Consider the following 16,960-nt stretch of genomic DNA (forward strand, 5'->3'; position numbering starts at 1 on the left):
AAGCTTTGTCCCTTTTTATTTATTTCTTCCCCCAAACCAACTTCTAGATAGCAATTAAAGTGTTGAAAATATATATTGTATTTTGTTGGTTTTTGGTTTTGTTCTTTTTTTTTTTTTTTTCCCCAAGGATTAGATTCTAACCTGAAATCTATTTGGCAAATTTACACATAAAAAACTAGACCCCTGTCACAAATCTCCAGTAAGGTACATGCTTCCAAAATCTGATGAATTACTAATTATAGATTTGCATTGAAAGCTTTTCAATATGAACAACCAGACTGCTGAAGTAAGAGACTCACCAACAGTAAATCAAAATTACAGTATTATGTAAACCTAATTTTAGTTCCTTATAGCCAAAACTAGTTTTATTCTTGTTACATTAACAGTCCTGCTTTTTACATATAAAGGGTGATTCAAGTTTTTATGTAGAATGTATTGTAAATCATCAGTAAATATTTTTATAATTTCAACTATAATCCCACAAATTTGAACAAAATCCAGTCTCATTAGACAACTTAATAAACTTTGAAAATGAAAACTGAGTTAAGCAGTCACTGCTACCTCTAATGGTAGGAGTCATCCAAAAACATTGCTTCCTGTAAAGATAATGACAAAAGCTGTTCTTTGCATTGTACTGGCATCTAACCCTTCAAAACTACTTGAGGAAAATGAGAAAACACAGGACAGAACCATGATCCACCTCAGAACTTTGTAATGTTTTGGAGACATCTCACTGATACACATCAGTGTGCCTGAAGAACAACTCTGACAAATTCCCACAAAACATCAGTAAGATTTAATCTTCTTCAAAATACCTCTTACTCTCTAATTTGTCTTTACATTTGGGTACAGGGAATAGGAAGTTACATTTCTCTGTCAGGTTTATGTAGGAGACCACTGTGCACAGAAGAAATTTTAAAGAATTTACATAACTTTACACTGTTGGAACATAACAGATGAGAGCAACTCATCTCACACAACTCACCTCAGCAACACGCTTTCAGTTTTCGTTTTGGAGACAGGGAAGAAGGGGGGTTTGGTGGTTTTTGTAGAATTGGGGCTAAACAAAAAAACAAAAACAAAAACAAAAACAAAAACCCACCAAGTGTAGGTACAGGAAGACTACTGTTAACAGCAGATATGTAGACTTTGAGGAAACACATTCATTTTCTATGCTAGAAAACCAAATTAAAAAACTAGGGTCAGCATTGGTTTCCCTTTTCATTTACCTGAAATATGAATTCCCTACTGTATATGGAAACTTCCCTTCTACTCTCCAGATTTGGACTGCTTGCGTGATTAAGAAACAGAGACAGCCATAAATGTCATGGTTAACTTGTGCTGTAAGTTTGAGACATTTGTGCTGGGTGGCATACACAGGACTCAGACATACTGATATCCAAAAAATGCTTTTGTTTAAGGCTATGATTTTAAAATGGCTACAATTAACTGGCATTTAAATTTAACCCATTTGACACTGAAAGCCAATATTTGATGCTAAATTCTGGTGTAAAATCCATTATTGCTTGTGGGATCTCCAGACAGCAGGCACTAGGGGGTAACTGTCAATCTCTCCAGCATGTCAATCATGGAACAATTGGAAATGTGGCTCAGATGAAAATGAGACACAATAGCTGAACAATAAAGAAAACTATTCTGAAGCACGTAAATGAAATTTAGCAGTATTGTTGCTTTATAGATAAGAAATGGATTATCACTGCAAATGGCGTAATATGCAGGTAACAAAGGCAACATTAGTCTTTTATCTTATTTATCACAGTTTGTTATGGCTGGTACCATAACCACAAAAAAGGGGAGACTGCACATTTTGAATCACACAAAAATGTAGGAAGTAAAGCAAAGAAAAAAGAACAGAAAAAAAATCAAAATGGATTCTGAAGATTTGAAAATTAAATCCTTCCCACAAAAGCCTAAGAAATGGCTCTACAGGTTGTAAGGAGAAATTAGAAGACATACGTGAGTAAAGATTTTAGCCACAGACACAAACTAGATGGGTATTTGACCTTATACGTCAAAATTAAAAACAAAACAAAACAACCAAACCAAAACAAAAACAACAACAAAATCCACTGGAAGACAGTTTAAAACAGAAATTTGAAGAAAACTTCTGCCTAACATTTGTAAGCACATTTCAATATACTCCTTGTTAGTTTTCAATAGTTTCAGTCTAAACAGGAATATTCATTTTCAAGCATATTTGGGTTTGGTAGTCAGAGTATTTCAAAAGAGATTTATGTTCAGAATTTTTACTTTACAAAGTGATAAATTCTAGTAGTCATTTTGCTTCAATTTTAGGGCCCTAAAACCACTGGCAGTATAGGTACAGCCTCTTTCAATCTAAGGCTCCTTCCCCAGGATTCAGTAATAATTTTTCTTTTAGAAGATATTTCCCCAAACAGCTCAAAATATGCACATCAACATTTTAGACCTGATCACCATTAGTTCACCATTAATAGGTAATAAACATTTCCTATTATATAAACACACAGAAAAACAACTAGAACTGTTCTAACTAAAAAAAATCCACCTTACCTAATCAGAAATATTTTGCTCTCATTTGCAGGAGTTTGAACACGGATACATTACTTCTCTTCACCCTCAAAGCAATAATGCATATAATTAAGCAAAAAGAATAGTGAAGAGTGGTAATATGTGCTGGTCTTTTATACCATGATTTCAAATATACACTTTCCAAAAAGGAACAGAATGAAAAAAAAAAAGAGTATATCTGAAATGTAAAATTCTGCTATTAGTATTTCTAAATTGTATTTCAACTGCTGTGTATAGGAAGTTGCTGTGATTACCCTCATGGTTAACCAAAATATTTCAAAAAGTGTTAAAAATAAAAATCAACATACAAACACTGAATTATTTTCAATATTTTAACCATAAGAAAGAATGAAGAACAGTGAAAAAAAAAATCTGGTATTTTAGCTCCTTTTTATTTTAGTATCGTCTTGTGTCAATAAACTTAAGATTGCCAAGACAAAGCTGCGCTTGAGTTATACAGAAATATATAAATTCTAGATACTGGAAGTTTAAGGGTTTGGGTTTTTTTGATTGGGGGTTTGGTGGTGGTGACTGTTGTTTGCTGGTTTTAAATCAACAAATACATTATTTATTCAAACTGTGCTAATTCGGGAATAAAACCAGTTCTGAGTAAGACTCACTCACTTTGGCCTCTCCTTGACTCTTGGGTAGGGTGATGAGGTTTTGTTGTTTTGTTTGTGTTGTAGGGTTATTTTTCCCTCCAGCTAATCTTCCTGGCTTTGTGGTCTACCTCAGAAAGACTAGAGATTAGGAGAAACAAGGCAAACATTGGAAACAACCTGCTGTATTGGCCATATGTGAATCTTCATTACAGATTTCATGATAGAATCAGCTTCACATTTCAGTTCTCTGGGTGAGGGACTGATAAAAAACAAAATTTATCCCCTCAGAATTCACAGTTAACTGGAAACTTTCCCACAAGCATAATTAAAATCAGTATATTGAAATAATTTTATTTGCATTAATTCTCATTAAATTAATCTATAGAATTGAAGAGAAATATCTGTATGAAGTTCCTGAAGTAATTTTGGTGGTTTTTTGAGTAGTGTTCTTATACAATTTGTACGAAACCAGAGAAAATAAGGCAAATTAAAATTACTGCAACATCCACCCTTCAATTTGCTATTTCTGTGCAATAAAAATGACACCCATTATACCACAGCAAAAACACTCTTTTGATGGTTTTATAAACTAGTGATATCAACATGTTCTGGTAAAAAAATAATGTTAAAAGTTAAACATTATGATTTATCTTTATCTGTTGCATTTTTACATGTTTTTCAAAGGTAAACTAGCAAATAAATAGGAATTGCATTACTTCCTCCTTTATAACCATAAAATCATGCTTCGGCCTTGAAATAATACCAAGTGTGGCCAGGATTGTCAGCTGTGTATATCCTGTAGGCAGTTGAAGCATGGTTCCCAAGCCTTGGATGCAGGGTGTGCTCTGCAGCATCTGTTGGGTATTCCACATCCAGAGTGATGGAGCAAAGGTGGGCAAAAGGGGGAACTGAGGCCAGTGCTGCAAGGTCTCCCTAGGACCCATTCACAATCCACAAAGTCTCACGCCACAATAGAACAGCACCATTAATTGAGAAGCAGTATTGTCTCATACATGAGCTACTCTTGGAGCTATGCTCCTCTAATGTGCGTGCTAGGATATGCAGACATACAGTAAGTAATTCAAAGGAGCAGAACAAAATTCTCTGTTACAGAACAGCAAGCTATTAAAGGCCAATTTCTATAGTGTGTTACACTGACTTAAAACTTTTACTATGCAGCAAAGCACGTTTTGTCTCCAGAGTCTCAGTCAGTACTCTGTTAGACACAAATTATTTTTGCTCACTTGCATACACCCAGAATACTTGTTTTATCAATCACTCTCCTCTGACCTGCTTCTAAGCTCCTAATTGACCTCAGGGTCAAGAGCTTCATCCCTACTTTGGTTCTTCCAACAGCTGCAAAATAGCAAGAAACAGAGCAAATAGGCAATCACTCGTGCCACACATCCTGCAATTGCTCCCTCCCCACAATTTATATCAACAATGGTGCTGTACAGTAAGTTGGAACACATTAAAACCCTGTAAAGCTGGGTATTAAGGAGATATTTAACCTGACTTGAATAAATCTTCTCAAAAGATTTCATTTTAGGGCATAAGTTATTAAATGCAGTAAATTTAATTTTAATCTCACACAATGCTTTTATATAAAGTAATATGTGAAAACAAAAACAACCTACATAAATGTTTGCTGCCCTAAATAAATCTTACTTAAAAGCTAACTTTGCCAAAGGAGATGCCCTGCTGGCAAAGCCTCCTGAGTTTAATGACACATTGCCAATCCAGGTCAAAGCTGAACCATCTCTAAACAGGTGTTGAAATGTAATCACGGATTAAAAGAAAACCTGAGGAAAAAATTAAACACCTCTGGGTCACTAGTTTGAATCTATTCCAGGCTACTAAATCAGCTACAGTAATTACCATCTGGTAGTCTACATAAAAATAAATTACTGGCCTTTTTGTTTTAATTCACTTCACACTACACAAAGGTCTCCATAAGCAAAAGTTTCAATTGTAATTGAAAGCTCTGTTGAGAATTTCACTAGGTTATACCCGGTACTACTACGTACTGAGTTTGAACTGCCTTCTCGTTACTGGCAAGCCACCAGAAGTTCTTCCAGAAATTATTTAACTAATACAAAAATATATCATAGTGCTGACTAGTATTAAGTTGGTGTAAAAACGAAGACGTTCATTGCTAGGCTTTACCCCATCAAGGAAGAGAGAAAGTAGTTGACAGAACATTAACAAACACTCATCTTCAGTTTTCTGAAGGAAATATTTTGTGAAGAATAATTAACATTTTTTTAAAAGACTTTGCTTAAGTCTTATGTCTGCACATCCAAAGAAAAACCTCTCGTAAACTGATTTGGGAATAAACTGCAATTTACATATAACCATTCTACCACAAAATGAAAGTTCACTTAAAACAACCGTGTCCTCTGTACTACATTCACCATTTGAACTTCAATTCTTGCACACTATATTTGGTTGGTTAACTTTTTGTAAGAACAATTTTCAGTTCCAATAAGCATTATAATTGAAGTTGGGTGTTTTTTTATTTCTTCTGCTATGTATTTTCTTAAATATATAGACTTCTTCCTGGCCATTCTCATGAAAGAGGAAACTATAAATGACCTTAGAAACAATTCGTATTCTTTCTTTATCTTTTTTCTTGAGCCTACATTATAAGAATTAAACTTGATAATAGTCAATGTAATTTACACTCCACTTAATGTTTCTTTCACATCAGAGACATTTGATTTATGACACATTTTATGTATTCTTTTCCCTTTGCTTCTTAAAACAAGCTTAAAGATGCTGTTTTCACCCCCCAAATTTAACTAAACTAAATGTGTGGATATAAAAACCTATGCAATCTCTCTCAAAATACAATTGTCAACAGTTTAAAAGAAAGAAAAAAAAAACCCAAACCAATCATTTTTTAGTTGCTCTCATCCTCCTCTCACCCATTTTTCTTCCAGTTTCTTGACATAAAATGTAGACTACGATAAAATGGCATAGGCCATCAGAAGGGCATGCAAACAAAGCATTTTTCTTCAGTAAAGGCCCACCTTAATTATTTTAAGTGCCTCCTTCTGAAATCTGACATTTTGAAGAAGGAAGGGAAGTAGGAGAAAGATGCTCAATTGGATAAATGAGAGCCGGGCATGGGCAGAAGCTCAGCAACCTGAATCCTCAGACAGAGCTGTTTTTAGTAGAATATTCGCATTAACTAATGGGGGAGAGAGATGGATGCTAAGTAAAAGGAATCAGTACGAAAAATGAAAAAAAAAGTTTAAATTGATCTCTTGTGTTTTTTGTTTTGTTGAGGGTTTGGGTTGTTTTTTTTGGTTTTGTTTTGTTTGGTTTGGGGGTTTTTTGTTTGTTTCCTTCTTTTTTTTAATAAAGTTTCCTTTAAGGAAGAACTTGCGTACACAGGCAGGTGGGGTTTTTCCTTAATTTGAGTAGTAGTTCAGCAATTTCATTGTCAGGGCTTTGAAAAACTCAGTGGTAGAAGCAACACTACATTAAAAGTATTGCTAACTCTTTCCTGTCCCAAACAGGGTTCATTTAAATATGGATGCATTTTCAGAAGTTAATCTACAATTGGCTGGATTAGTTGTAGATGAATGACAGCCAACTTTGAAAATAATTTGTTTGCTCTTAAGTGACTGAAGAAATTATTTAGATTAACTTGATAAAGAAAAATCTGTAGCAGCCATCCTTATGTCAACCACTGTAACACCTTGTTAAATAATTTGCATGTGTAACTAGTACAAATTACACTACTCAATATCAGCATGAGTCTTATCTTCTAGATAAGCTGCCTTAGTGATTCTATTTATACTAAAAGTGTGAAACACTGAAATCTCAAGCCTATGTTAGTGTATTACTGAAGAGAAAAGCACTTACATTCAAAACAGGACCTCTGTACCAGGTTATAATCATGTAAGAACAGCCACTCTTTTGTTATTACCTTGGTAATTCAATTAAGGCAGAACTTGTTAAAACCTTAAATACAACTTAAAAGAAGCCCAGAGGTGTCCCTGTCCAGCTGGCTACAATATCTATCCTCTGCACTGTCATTTCAGAAAAGTCACCAGCATGAGGTCACTGCTGCTCTTATGCTCTGCAAATGAGGTAATACTTCTTTAAGTATTGTCAGCTAATAAGCTACAGTAATTTATTTCAGTTATCTGAAGTCCTGAATATTCCCAATATTGAAGGATACTTGTATTTTATTGCATTTTAACTTATGTAATTGGCAGGTCACCTTAAACAACAACAAAACAATCCCTAGAGTTAAGCTGTAGCACAATTCATGTACAGGACAGTTTACTCTAGAACCACATCTCTGCATCCTCCTTGCTCCACAGTTGTCCTGTCCTCAATTCCTCTACATCATGCTTCCCCTGCCACCAAATCCCTGCTTGTTGGTTTCCAATTTTCCATGAGTTTAGATAGGGTTTTTGTTTTTTCCACTCCTATTAATTTAATGGATTTAAGATCCACAACAAGAGGTATTGGCTAGGTGTCTACAAAGTGCAAAACCATTTTTGCTGTGTTCATCTTTTCTGCCTATTCTGGCAGAGACAGGATCTGATTTTTGATGAGCAAATCTGAAACCTGTTAAACTGACTTCTTAACAGACTGTTTTAAAGTAAAAAGTGAGAAAACTTCGATTGAAAGAAGTATTTTGAATATTTTACAATTAAGACAAAAAAAAGTTGGATAATTATGAAAATTCAAAAAATGCAGCAACAGCAGTTGCGGAACTAAATTCTTTTCCATCTGATTCACCAAAATGAGGGATTAACATCAAAGCTTAATTTGGACATAACAGTTGATTTAATTAAGCACCATCATTTTTCCTTTAAAAACTTGCAAAAAGGAAAGGTTTCTTTAATAAAATAGCCACACAGTGCTGGTGAAACTTTTAAAAGAGGAAGATACTAACTTTTGCATCTCTTTGCAGGAAAAGTTAAAGACTGAAAGACCAGACTTTATAATTTTTATAAGCCTTTTCCTAACATATTAGGAATTATGAATTATATGCTTTTTTCAGCTTGAACACAAACAGAAACTGAACACTGATGCTATTTCTACTTCAAAATGAATACTAAATGTTTCTGTAAACCTAAGTAAAATCCACCTTCCATTCACTGATCCATATTCATTAGTGACAAGGGTACTAAACCCAAATGGATATATTCAAGGCAAATGAAAAGAAAGACCATGTCATATTAAAAAAGTTATTCTGATAACAGATCTGACAACACTTACACTGGCTGAATATCAACTAAATTTTACAGTTTAGATTATTAAATCAAAACCACACAACCGTGGGCAAATCTGCCACATTTACTTTTATAAGTTACAACTATACCTTTGTTACTTTACCCTTAGTAGTATTTTCAGGTATTGATTTACATCCTTAACCAGTGACTTAAAAAAACTCAATCAGAAGAAGTAATTTCACTGTTCCCCCAAATTTAAATGACATTAATGCTTGCTGTGAAAGCACAGCATTTCCCTATTTGAGATAAAAATATTTTTGTTAACAGATCCCTCATTAGGAATACCAATGTCTTTTTACATGTATATATATCACCCCTCTCCATAATATATTCCTGTAATTTTGCCTAACAGGAACTGCTGCTGAATTCTCTAGCACATTAAGATTAATGTACATTTTGAATATAGTCATATTTTGATGAACTTATGATAATGTATTTGCCTCCAAAGAGTAATTTTTATACATATATATATACACACACGGTATGTGCTTGAGCCAAAAAATTTGTAAAAACAAGTGCTATGCATCTGATTATCCATAATAACACCATCAAGAAAAATAAAGTAATATAAATTAGAATCATTACTATTACCTGGAACAGCTGAGGTAAAGCTTTCACAGTGAGACAGAACCATATTCCCAGCTTGCATGGAAGTAAGTCATGCCACTGTGGTTTGTCCAGTACTCTGCAGTTAAATAAAATTGTGAGGTTTTCATTACTTCCGCACAATCATAAAGCCAGAACTTTACCATATCCTTCAAGATGATTAGCACTTGTCAACTCCTATAAAAGCATGTAGCTACATAATATTAAAAAAAACATTTTGAATATTCAATTAAAAATACGTAACAGCTCACTTCTAATCACCGCTGTATTTTACTCTCTTAAAAAGGGCTTTTCAAGAAGATAAATTCCTAACCCACATAATCACTTTAGTTTGAAACAAAAAAAAAAAAACAACCAAAAAAAATGCCCAACAACAACAAACCAAACCAACCCCTGGAAAAACCTCAAGCCTCAACGAAGTGCTCACAAGTGCTGACAACCAGATATGAAGACTGTAGCATAAACAAAACAATACATAAAAATTAATGTCATTTGCAGTTCACTGGAGCATTACTCACTGATGTCATCAGGAAAGACAACAGGCAGAATGGTCTCTGATCTCCATCCTGCATTGATCCAGTTCATGCCCCTGCTGTGTGAACTATTTAAACCCTTTATTTCTTTCTATGAATCAATAGAAGAAATGGTGGTATCTTTTGGAGCATCCAGAAAGTCACTATTTGCCTATGTGTTTCTTAACAAACAATGGTGTTAGCAGCCTTTACCAACAGGCTTGTTTTTAAATTAATAAGATAAAAAGCATTAAATAAGACAAGCATTAATACCCTATAAAAATTCCTTGCTTGGTATGGTAAACTAAAGCTTAAATAAATTGAAAATTGTTAATTGTAATAAAAGGGAAAAAAAAATCTTCAAAGACAGAAAAAGTCGTAAAATCTTCTAAAATCAACTTGTAGAAATAATATATCCTTCTATAAGCCAGATATCATTAATTCAGCCTTAATCTTCCAATTATTGTTGATCTGCTGAATAAACACCACACATGTATTCCCAAATCAAAAGCTGAGAACACATCTACACTGGCACGCTTTATATCAGCAATTGCTGCTACTACAAATACAGTTGTTTTTCTCATTAAGTATTTCAGAGATGCAAGGAGAACATGACAGAACTAAACCAGCAGCTCATAAAATGATTTAAAATGCAGAAAACGAAAGAGTTCCTTCCCACCTTTCATTTTTGTCTAGAGCAGCAAGTTTGGCTTCATCTGTACCCCTGCCGCCTGTTTTTTTCTTCTTCTCCCTCTTTTTTCTGCCAAGCAGTTCATCCTTGATGCAGAAAGAACTACGGTTACAGGTTATCATTAGCATGTAAACCACAAATGTTACTGGGACTCTTCTGTGAAGGGTAAACAGTAGAGTAGCATTTATGCAAATGTATCTAGGGGTCCCACATGATTAAGTAAAATGATCTATCTTAACAATAACTGTTGCCATGGTATCCAGTCTTTAAACACACATGAAGTCCAGTTCTGTCACTCATGTGTATCTCCATAGCAATCAAAGTTTTCTAAGAGGAGAAAGCATTCAACTTGCCTCCTTTCTCATTCATCAACTTCAATAATGCAGTGGAAAATAAAAAAAAAAAGTAAATAGATGCTAATGTATGAATATTTTTCAAGTTATGCTTAGTTTTTTTTCTAGTCGAACAGCAACAGATCTCTATATAACAAAAAATTTTAAAAAGTCAAAAAATAATGTGGTTTATACTGCTTACCAGTGCCTATCCTGTTAACAAAAAACCCAAAGCAAAAAAGTATTTAGCTAAGAACAAAGGCAAAGCAAGTATGACTTCTAAATGAATGAAAACTCAATATTTTTAAACATCTTTTAGGAAAGCCACAGACATGACTACAGTAGCATACGATTCTGTGCCAAAAGATGGCAAAAGAGTTTTTATTCCTCTTCTTCCTTCCAGTTAAACAAAGACCCATCTCTTGCTAGTAATTACCAACTGTAGAAAAGTTAAGCAGTTTTTAGATTACTATTTCTGTAGCTCATTCTATACTTATCACCATCTTAAATATTTTTTTTTTTTAAATGAAAAATCCAAATTCAAATAGAGGAAGTAGAAGAGATGCCCATAACATGCAAACTTCTGCAGGAAATTCAATACTAATAATTGAAGCAAGTTTGATTTATTACCAATACTTACCAGCTGTTTTTCCAGGTAGATTGACCAAACCACAGCATAATGACCCACTGTGAGTATAATGAACAGGAGTAATGCCAGCTCAGCATTGCTCATTTTTCTCACCCGCCTGTAGTAGAATACAGGCTGTCGCCAATCTGGTAGTCCATTGATCAGAATATCATCATACCTACAGTAGCAAATATAACAGGCTTTCATGGAGAGCTAAAAATTAAATAAGCCAAACCATCCAATTACAAAACAAAACAAATAATAATCCAAAAACAGCTTGAATAATATACACACAAAAGATCATTTGGGTTTTGTTGTGTTTTGTTTTTTAGTTTTGGTTTTGTTGGGGGGCTGGTTTTAGAGCAGTGCCTTGTTTTGTCAGCTGCTAGGCTTGCATCTGGAAACAAGCAGAATCCAGAACCAAATGCTGGGGAAATGTATCTAGTCTTTTGCAATTAAAATAAATAAATAAAGTGATTTGACTGGTCCTGCAACACCCACCCACCCTCCAGCTCATTCACTTCTGAAATAACAGACTCCTAGAAATGTAGCTGTGTTCTACCTGCCTAGTAATCAGTGGGCAGGTCTCCATGATAGAAGTAAATAACAAACCACACACTACTAAATAGGTAGCAAAGAACAAAAGTCAAACACTAGAGAAATCCATTTTTCTTTTACAAATTGAAAGCACAAGTGCTGGGGGAGGGGAGAGGTATTTTTGCTTTCGTTTTGTCCTTTAGTAGCACAATATCCATTAGGTAAAAATGCTGCCAGACTTAACATCAATTCTGTGTCAGATACGAATCTGAAGTTAAAGGCTTGATTTTGATGTTAGAAAACAAAGTTCACCACAGCAAGCTGATTTTGATTTTCTATTTGAAAAGCTGTCGCCAAAAATCAATCTATTTTAAAACTGTTTAATTTTACTAACACCACTGACTGTACAGAAACCATTTTCTGACAATTTGTCTGTTTTTCTTCACACAGATGTCTTGAAATATCTTAGTATGTCTGGGGTCTTTTATTTACAGTATGTTACCATCAATTTAAAAATAAACAAGCCACAGACATGCAAAACAGATTTTTCTACTTGTTAACTTTGAAGAGTAAAGTTTCAAACAAAAATCTCTACAGTAAACTCAAAAACCTGTATGTTCAAGATGCACAACCTGTTAATCTTAAATTGAACACAACTCATTACATATTCTAATCACACCATTTCCAGAATTAAATCTGCACTGAAAGGCCTAATTTGGTGCAACACATTGACCAAAATATTTTAATTAAAAATATTCTGAGTTAGTCGCAGGCCTAATTACAGGAATAGAAATAGAGCCTATATTGTCATGCAGGTCAGTAGAACTCAGTAGTAGGTTTTTCTCAAGTAAATTGACCAATCCAGGAATAATAGCGCAGCTGCTAAACTGCCAGTCTTGACATGTAAATCAATTTAAATGCAACAACTGCACTAGCTACTTCGATAGTTATTAAATTGATACCTTAGAGATGTACTAAAAAAATTCTCCACAAGTAAATTCATTTTTTTAAGCAGAAAAAGAGGCAATGCTTTTCAATTAAAAAAATATACTTTAATTCAGCATATCTAGAAAAGCTGACTTCTGGTAAAACATTTGTTCAAGCTGAACAAATGCAGAAGATTTAACCATGCAGGATTCTTCAGTGCCCTGAATGCTATCAGCAGTAAAATTCATATTACAAAATTCTATCTTCCATGGAAATTATAAGACTACTAAGATTAATATCCATTATTGTAAAATTTGAAGCAACCTTTTTCCTTTCCAGTAAGTCAAAATAAATTAACTACTGATGCCTTAACGCAAAATCTGGTCAGAAAAAAGCCTTATCATGTTACTTCAAAACTGAAACTTCTATGTAACTTTTTGTTCAAGAATTGAGTAAAAGTTTTAGCATTTTAGAAGCAGTAACGCATTCCCTAAACATTGTCAGGATACATGAAAATGTTTTAGAAAACAAACCCATTTTTAAAACACATTAGGTTGATAGATTTCACAACAGATGTTCTTCCTTTGAAAGCTTCAGAGAAATACATGTAAAATCATAAAAAATTTTTAATACTGCTATAAATTTATTAAGCACTTGCCTTTCTTATAATACTAAGGCTTGCTAATTTATGTACTGAAAATGTGGCTACTGATTAAATAAGGTCCAATACAACAATATGTAAAACAGGATTGCAAAACTGACGTTTGACAACCACATCCTATTATAAATTATCTGTTAAAAAAAATAAGAAAGCAGAGTCTCTTGCATTAAACACTTTAAACAGCACTCGGTATTTACTAGGCTACGTCCGCTGTTCTGAACAACAGTCTCCAAGGATTAAGTCTCAGAATCAATGCTCTATTGATTTTACTATCAATGAGCATTATGGCTCACACGACTGGCCATTTTAAGGGAAGATAGCTTCTATTATAACCCACTTTTTAGAATATATACTGTTAAAAGATAAATCACTGCTTTCAATAGTAATTAAGCTCTGTATTTGAAAAATAAAGATATCAATGATTTTCAGGTTTTCAACTGGAAAATGATCCTACTGAAACTCAGAAGCTTCCCATAATTTTAAAATCTTGATTTCCAAATTTAGGACATGGTCTAATTAAAAGCAAGTTTCTCATTAAAGAATTTCTTTATAGAATCCTACATTAGCTACAGAAGATAGTTAGTTAATCCATGTGCATCAAGAACTACATTCGAAATTTAATTACAAAGCATTCTTCTTTCAGCAACCTGTATTAATTGTTACTTTATGTAAGCGGAAAAGAAAAATCAAGCTGAAAAGGAAAAAGAAAGTATACCTGCAGTATTTTTTCCTCAGACATATGTATACAGAATGCAACAAATCTGGCATATGAGTATGCCTGCCAGTTGTCTGAAATGCAGCAGTCAGCAAGCTACAAAAACCCCAAAGTCCCAATACAGGAACAAAAAGACACACACAAAAAAAAAATCCCCTTTAATACATTAAGTTGAATTTATTTATTTTTTTAGAACTGAGTACTCTACAGACTTGTTAGTCTTGTACTCACGAGTAACTAACTGCAGTATTATTAAAATTTCACTCTTCTGTAAAGTTGCATTAAATAGTTTTTAGAGGTCTTAGTAGAATCAATTACATTGCAAGAAAAAAATTCCATTATCTGTAGTAGCTAATTACAATATCATCTATTTTAATATAATTATAATTTACTCTTCCCTCCATGTCATATTTCAAATAATTTAGAGATTTGATATAGTTTATATCCTGTAACCTTGAATTAATGAGATCTATTCTGAACTATGGGAAGACTGCACTGGTATTTTTTCTTTTGGGGCCTTTTTTCCTCAAGATGTCAAAGACATCCAGTGCAACATCAGCCAGAACAGTTTATACCTATGAATACAGACAATTATAATGAGAGCTAAGATAAACACCTTTCTTACTCTAAACAAGTATATCTTGATTCCTTTGCAAATGCTTCCTGTAATCAAGCCCACATTGTTACAGAGAATAGGCCTGGTAACTTATAAAAGCTCTTTAAAATGGTAACAAACAATGAAATTAAAATGTAAGATTTTTGACTAATTACAATTAATAGAAGTGTGTGAAACTACCTCCTTTTTCATAAATTAAAAATAATCAAAGGCAATAAAATTTATCATTGTCAAGTTGATTTACCAATAAATGCCCTAAAGTAAAATGTATTTCAGGAAACACACCTCTGTCTCCATTCCCCAGAGATAAAGTTTTACATAGAATTTTACACACCACGGTGTGCATACCAACATGAAACATGTTCTGCCACATGTACATTTAACTTAATCTTAAACACTTTATATTAAATAATGCTGCATATATATTTAATGTTAGAATATGAGAACGCTTTGGTCATGTATAAGTCAGTGTGTAAGATAAAATTACTAAGAGGGTAATACTATCATACTCTGTAGTTTTACTACTAATATTAGTATATTTCACAAGCAACTATATAACTTTCTCAAAAAAGCAAACCACATTTTAATTTGTAAGCCCTGTATTATAATTGTCACTAGAGGAATTGTGATGTTTTAAGAAAAGCTTCTGCCACCAGATAAAGTAAAAATTTACTGATAAATCTGAAAATACAGAGTTTAGAAAAATAATCACATACAGGTTGCCAACAGATCTGGCTTTTTAGAATGCTGTTTCTTTACACACAGAGTTAACACCTCTGCCATTCACCAAGACAAGGAGGAAAGGTCTAATTAGACACAGTTATATTGTTTCAAAGTGAGTTCATCATTCACTGCAAGAGTGCAGGACCTTATTCCTGCCTTTGCTGGTTCCACTCTGTATGCACATCAGGACCAATGACAGCCTACATCACTTTCAATATGAGCAATAAGAAGCAGGTACAGCTGATTTCACTGTTCAGAAGCAGAAGTCTGCAGCTCACTCTTCTCAAGGTGGTGCAATCCCATGCCCCAGCCCATTTAGGTGTCCAGTTGTGAAAGAATTCCCAGCTAAAATCCAAAATTTCTCACTGACTAATTTGTAAGAAACAGAACTTACTTCCTTCTCATCCCATCAGGTCTTTGAATTATTTCAGGTATAAAAAATACCACACTATCCGGGGTGGGGGGGAACCTGGCAGAAGGCTTTGTTACAGCAGATCCAAGTAAGCATCTCCAAAATCAGGATGAAATTGAGTTGATAAGCTCTGAGAGACAGAGGGTGCGGTGTAGTTTCTTCCCAGTACATGGGCATGACAGTAACCTTTGAGCCTCTTCACTATATCTATCACCTCACACAATGAATAGGCAAGTATCAACATCTAGAGTAGGAAGATCGCAAAAAAAGCAGTAATTCTCCCTTTTCTTCTGCCAAGAAACCCATGAGTTACCTTGTAACACAAACAATATTAGAGAGGGAGCAGCTCCTCGCACACTTAAGATTTGTTTTAAAGACGTACTATAACAATGCCTTACAGGGTACAGGACAGACCACCCTCCATTTAGAAGCTCAACTGAGAGTTTATCATTAAGAATGTCAACTGTGTAATATATCTGACCAATAAAGGTTTTCTCAAAGCAATGACACCATATAGCTATGCTACTGTATATGTTATTTCTAAACTCTGCATATTATTTCCAGAAAATTCTCTGAAGATAAACTATTTAATCAACTATAGAGGCAATATCAACCATGCATCCACACTGTGCAAGAAAGATATGCCACTACGTACAAAACAAGTTATTGACAGTGAACTCAATCTAAGTGAGAACAATCTACCACTGCTTTAAGTTCTCATTTGTAATCACTGTGCTGCACTAATTAACAAGATTCTTGTAAACAAGTTGGGTTAATTCATTCATATTTGCAATGCATGCAAGGCTTAAAAACCTAAGTTTTACAAGCTACTGCATCACAGTTCCATGCAAAAAGCTGCTATTACAGCTGCAAGGAAATTCCTAAAGATGCCAAGCTGGAACTAAGTTCCAGAAAGGCAATATCAGAAAGTAGATGTAAACAATGTTATAAACAAAAAACTGGGAAAATTTGGGGGATAACTCACTTTTCAAGTGGTCTGGAACCACTTAAACTAACATTAAAAAAAAAAAAACCAAAAACAAAAAACCCACCAAAAAAACATTCCTTGAGTAGAACCTCACAATGAAATTCTCTTGAGAGAAAACAAAAAAAAAAAACACAAACCAAAAACAACCCCACCAAATTTCCAGAAGTACTTCTATTAAGTA

At 33.9% G+C, this 16,960-nt stretch overlaps 1 protein-coding gene across 1 annotated transcript in view; it reads right to left on the reverse strand.

The window, feature by feature from the left end:
- Positions 1-16,960, reverse strand: part of DNAJC1 (DnaJ heat shock protein family (Hsp40) member C1) — a 108,848-nt gene that overhangs the window by 50,696 nt on the left and 41,192 nt on the right. Inside the window, exons 4-6 of the mRNA XM_057432619.1 lie at positions 11,213-11,378; positions 10,229-10,326; positions 9,023-9,116 (exon numbers count right to left, since the gene is read on the reverse strand). Of these exons, the coding sequence (XP_057288602.1) occupies positions 9,023-9,116; positions 10,229-10,326; positions 11,213-11,378 (358 nt within the window). The remainder of the gene's footprint in view (positions 1-9,022; positions 9,117-10,228; positions 10,327-11,212; positions 11,379-16,960) is intronic.

The sequence above is a fragment of the Pezoporus wallicus genome, unplaced genomic scaffold, assembly GCF_028554395.1.
Source record: "Pezoporus wallicus isolate ANWC-B61680 ecotype Strahan unplaced genomic scaffold, APGP_CSIRO_Pwel_v1 scaffold_2584, whole genome shotgun sequence".
In the NCBI taxonomy this organism is placed as follows: Eukaryota; Metazoa; Chordata; class Aves; order Psittaciformes; family Psittacidae; genus Pezoporus; species Pezoporus wallicus.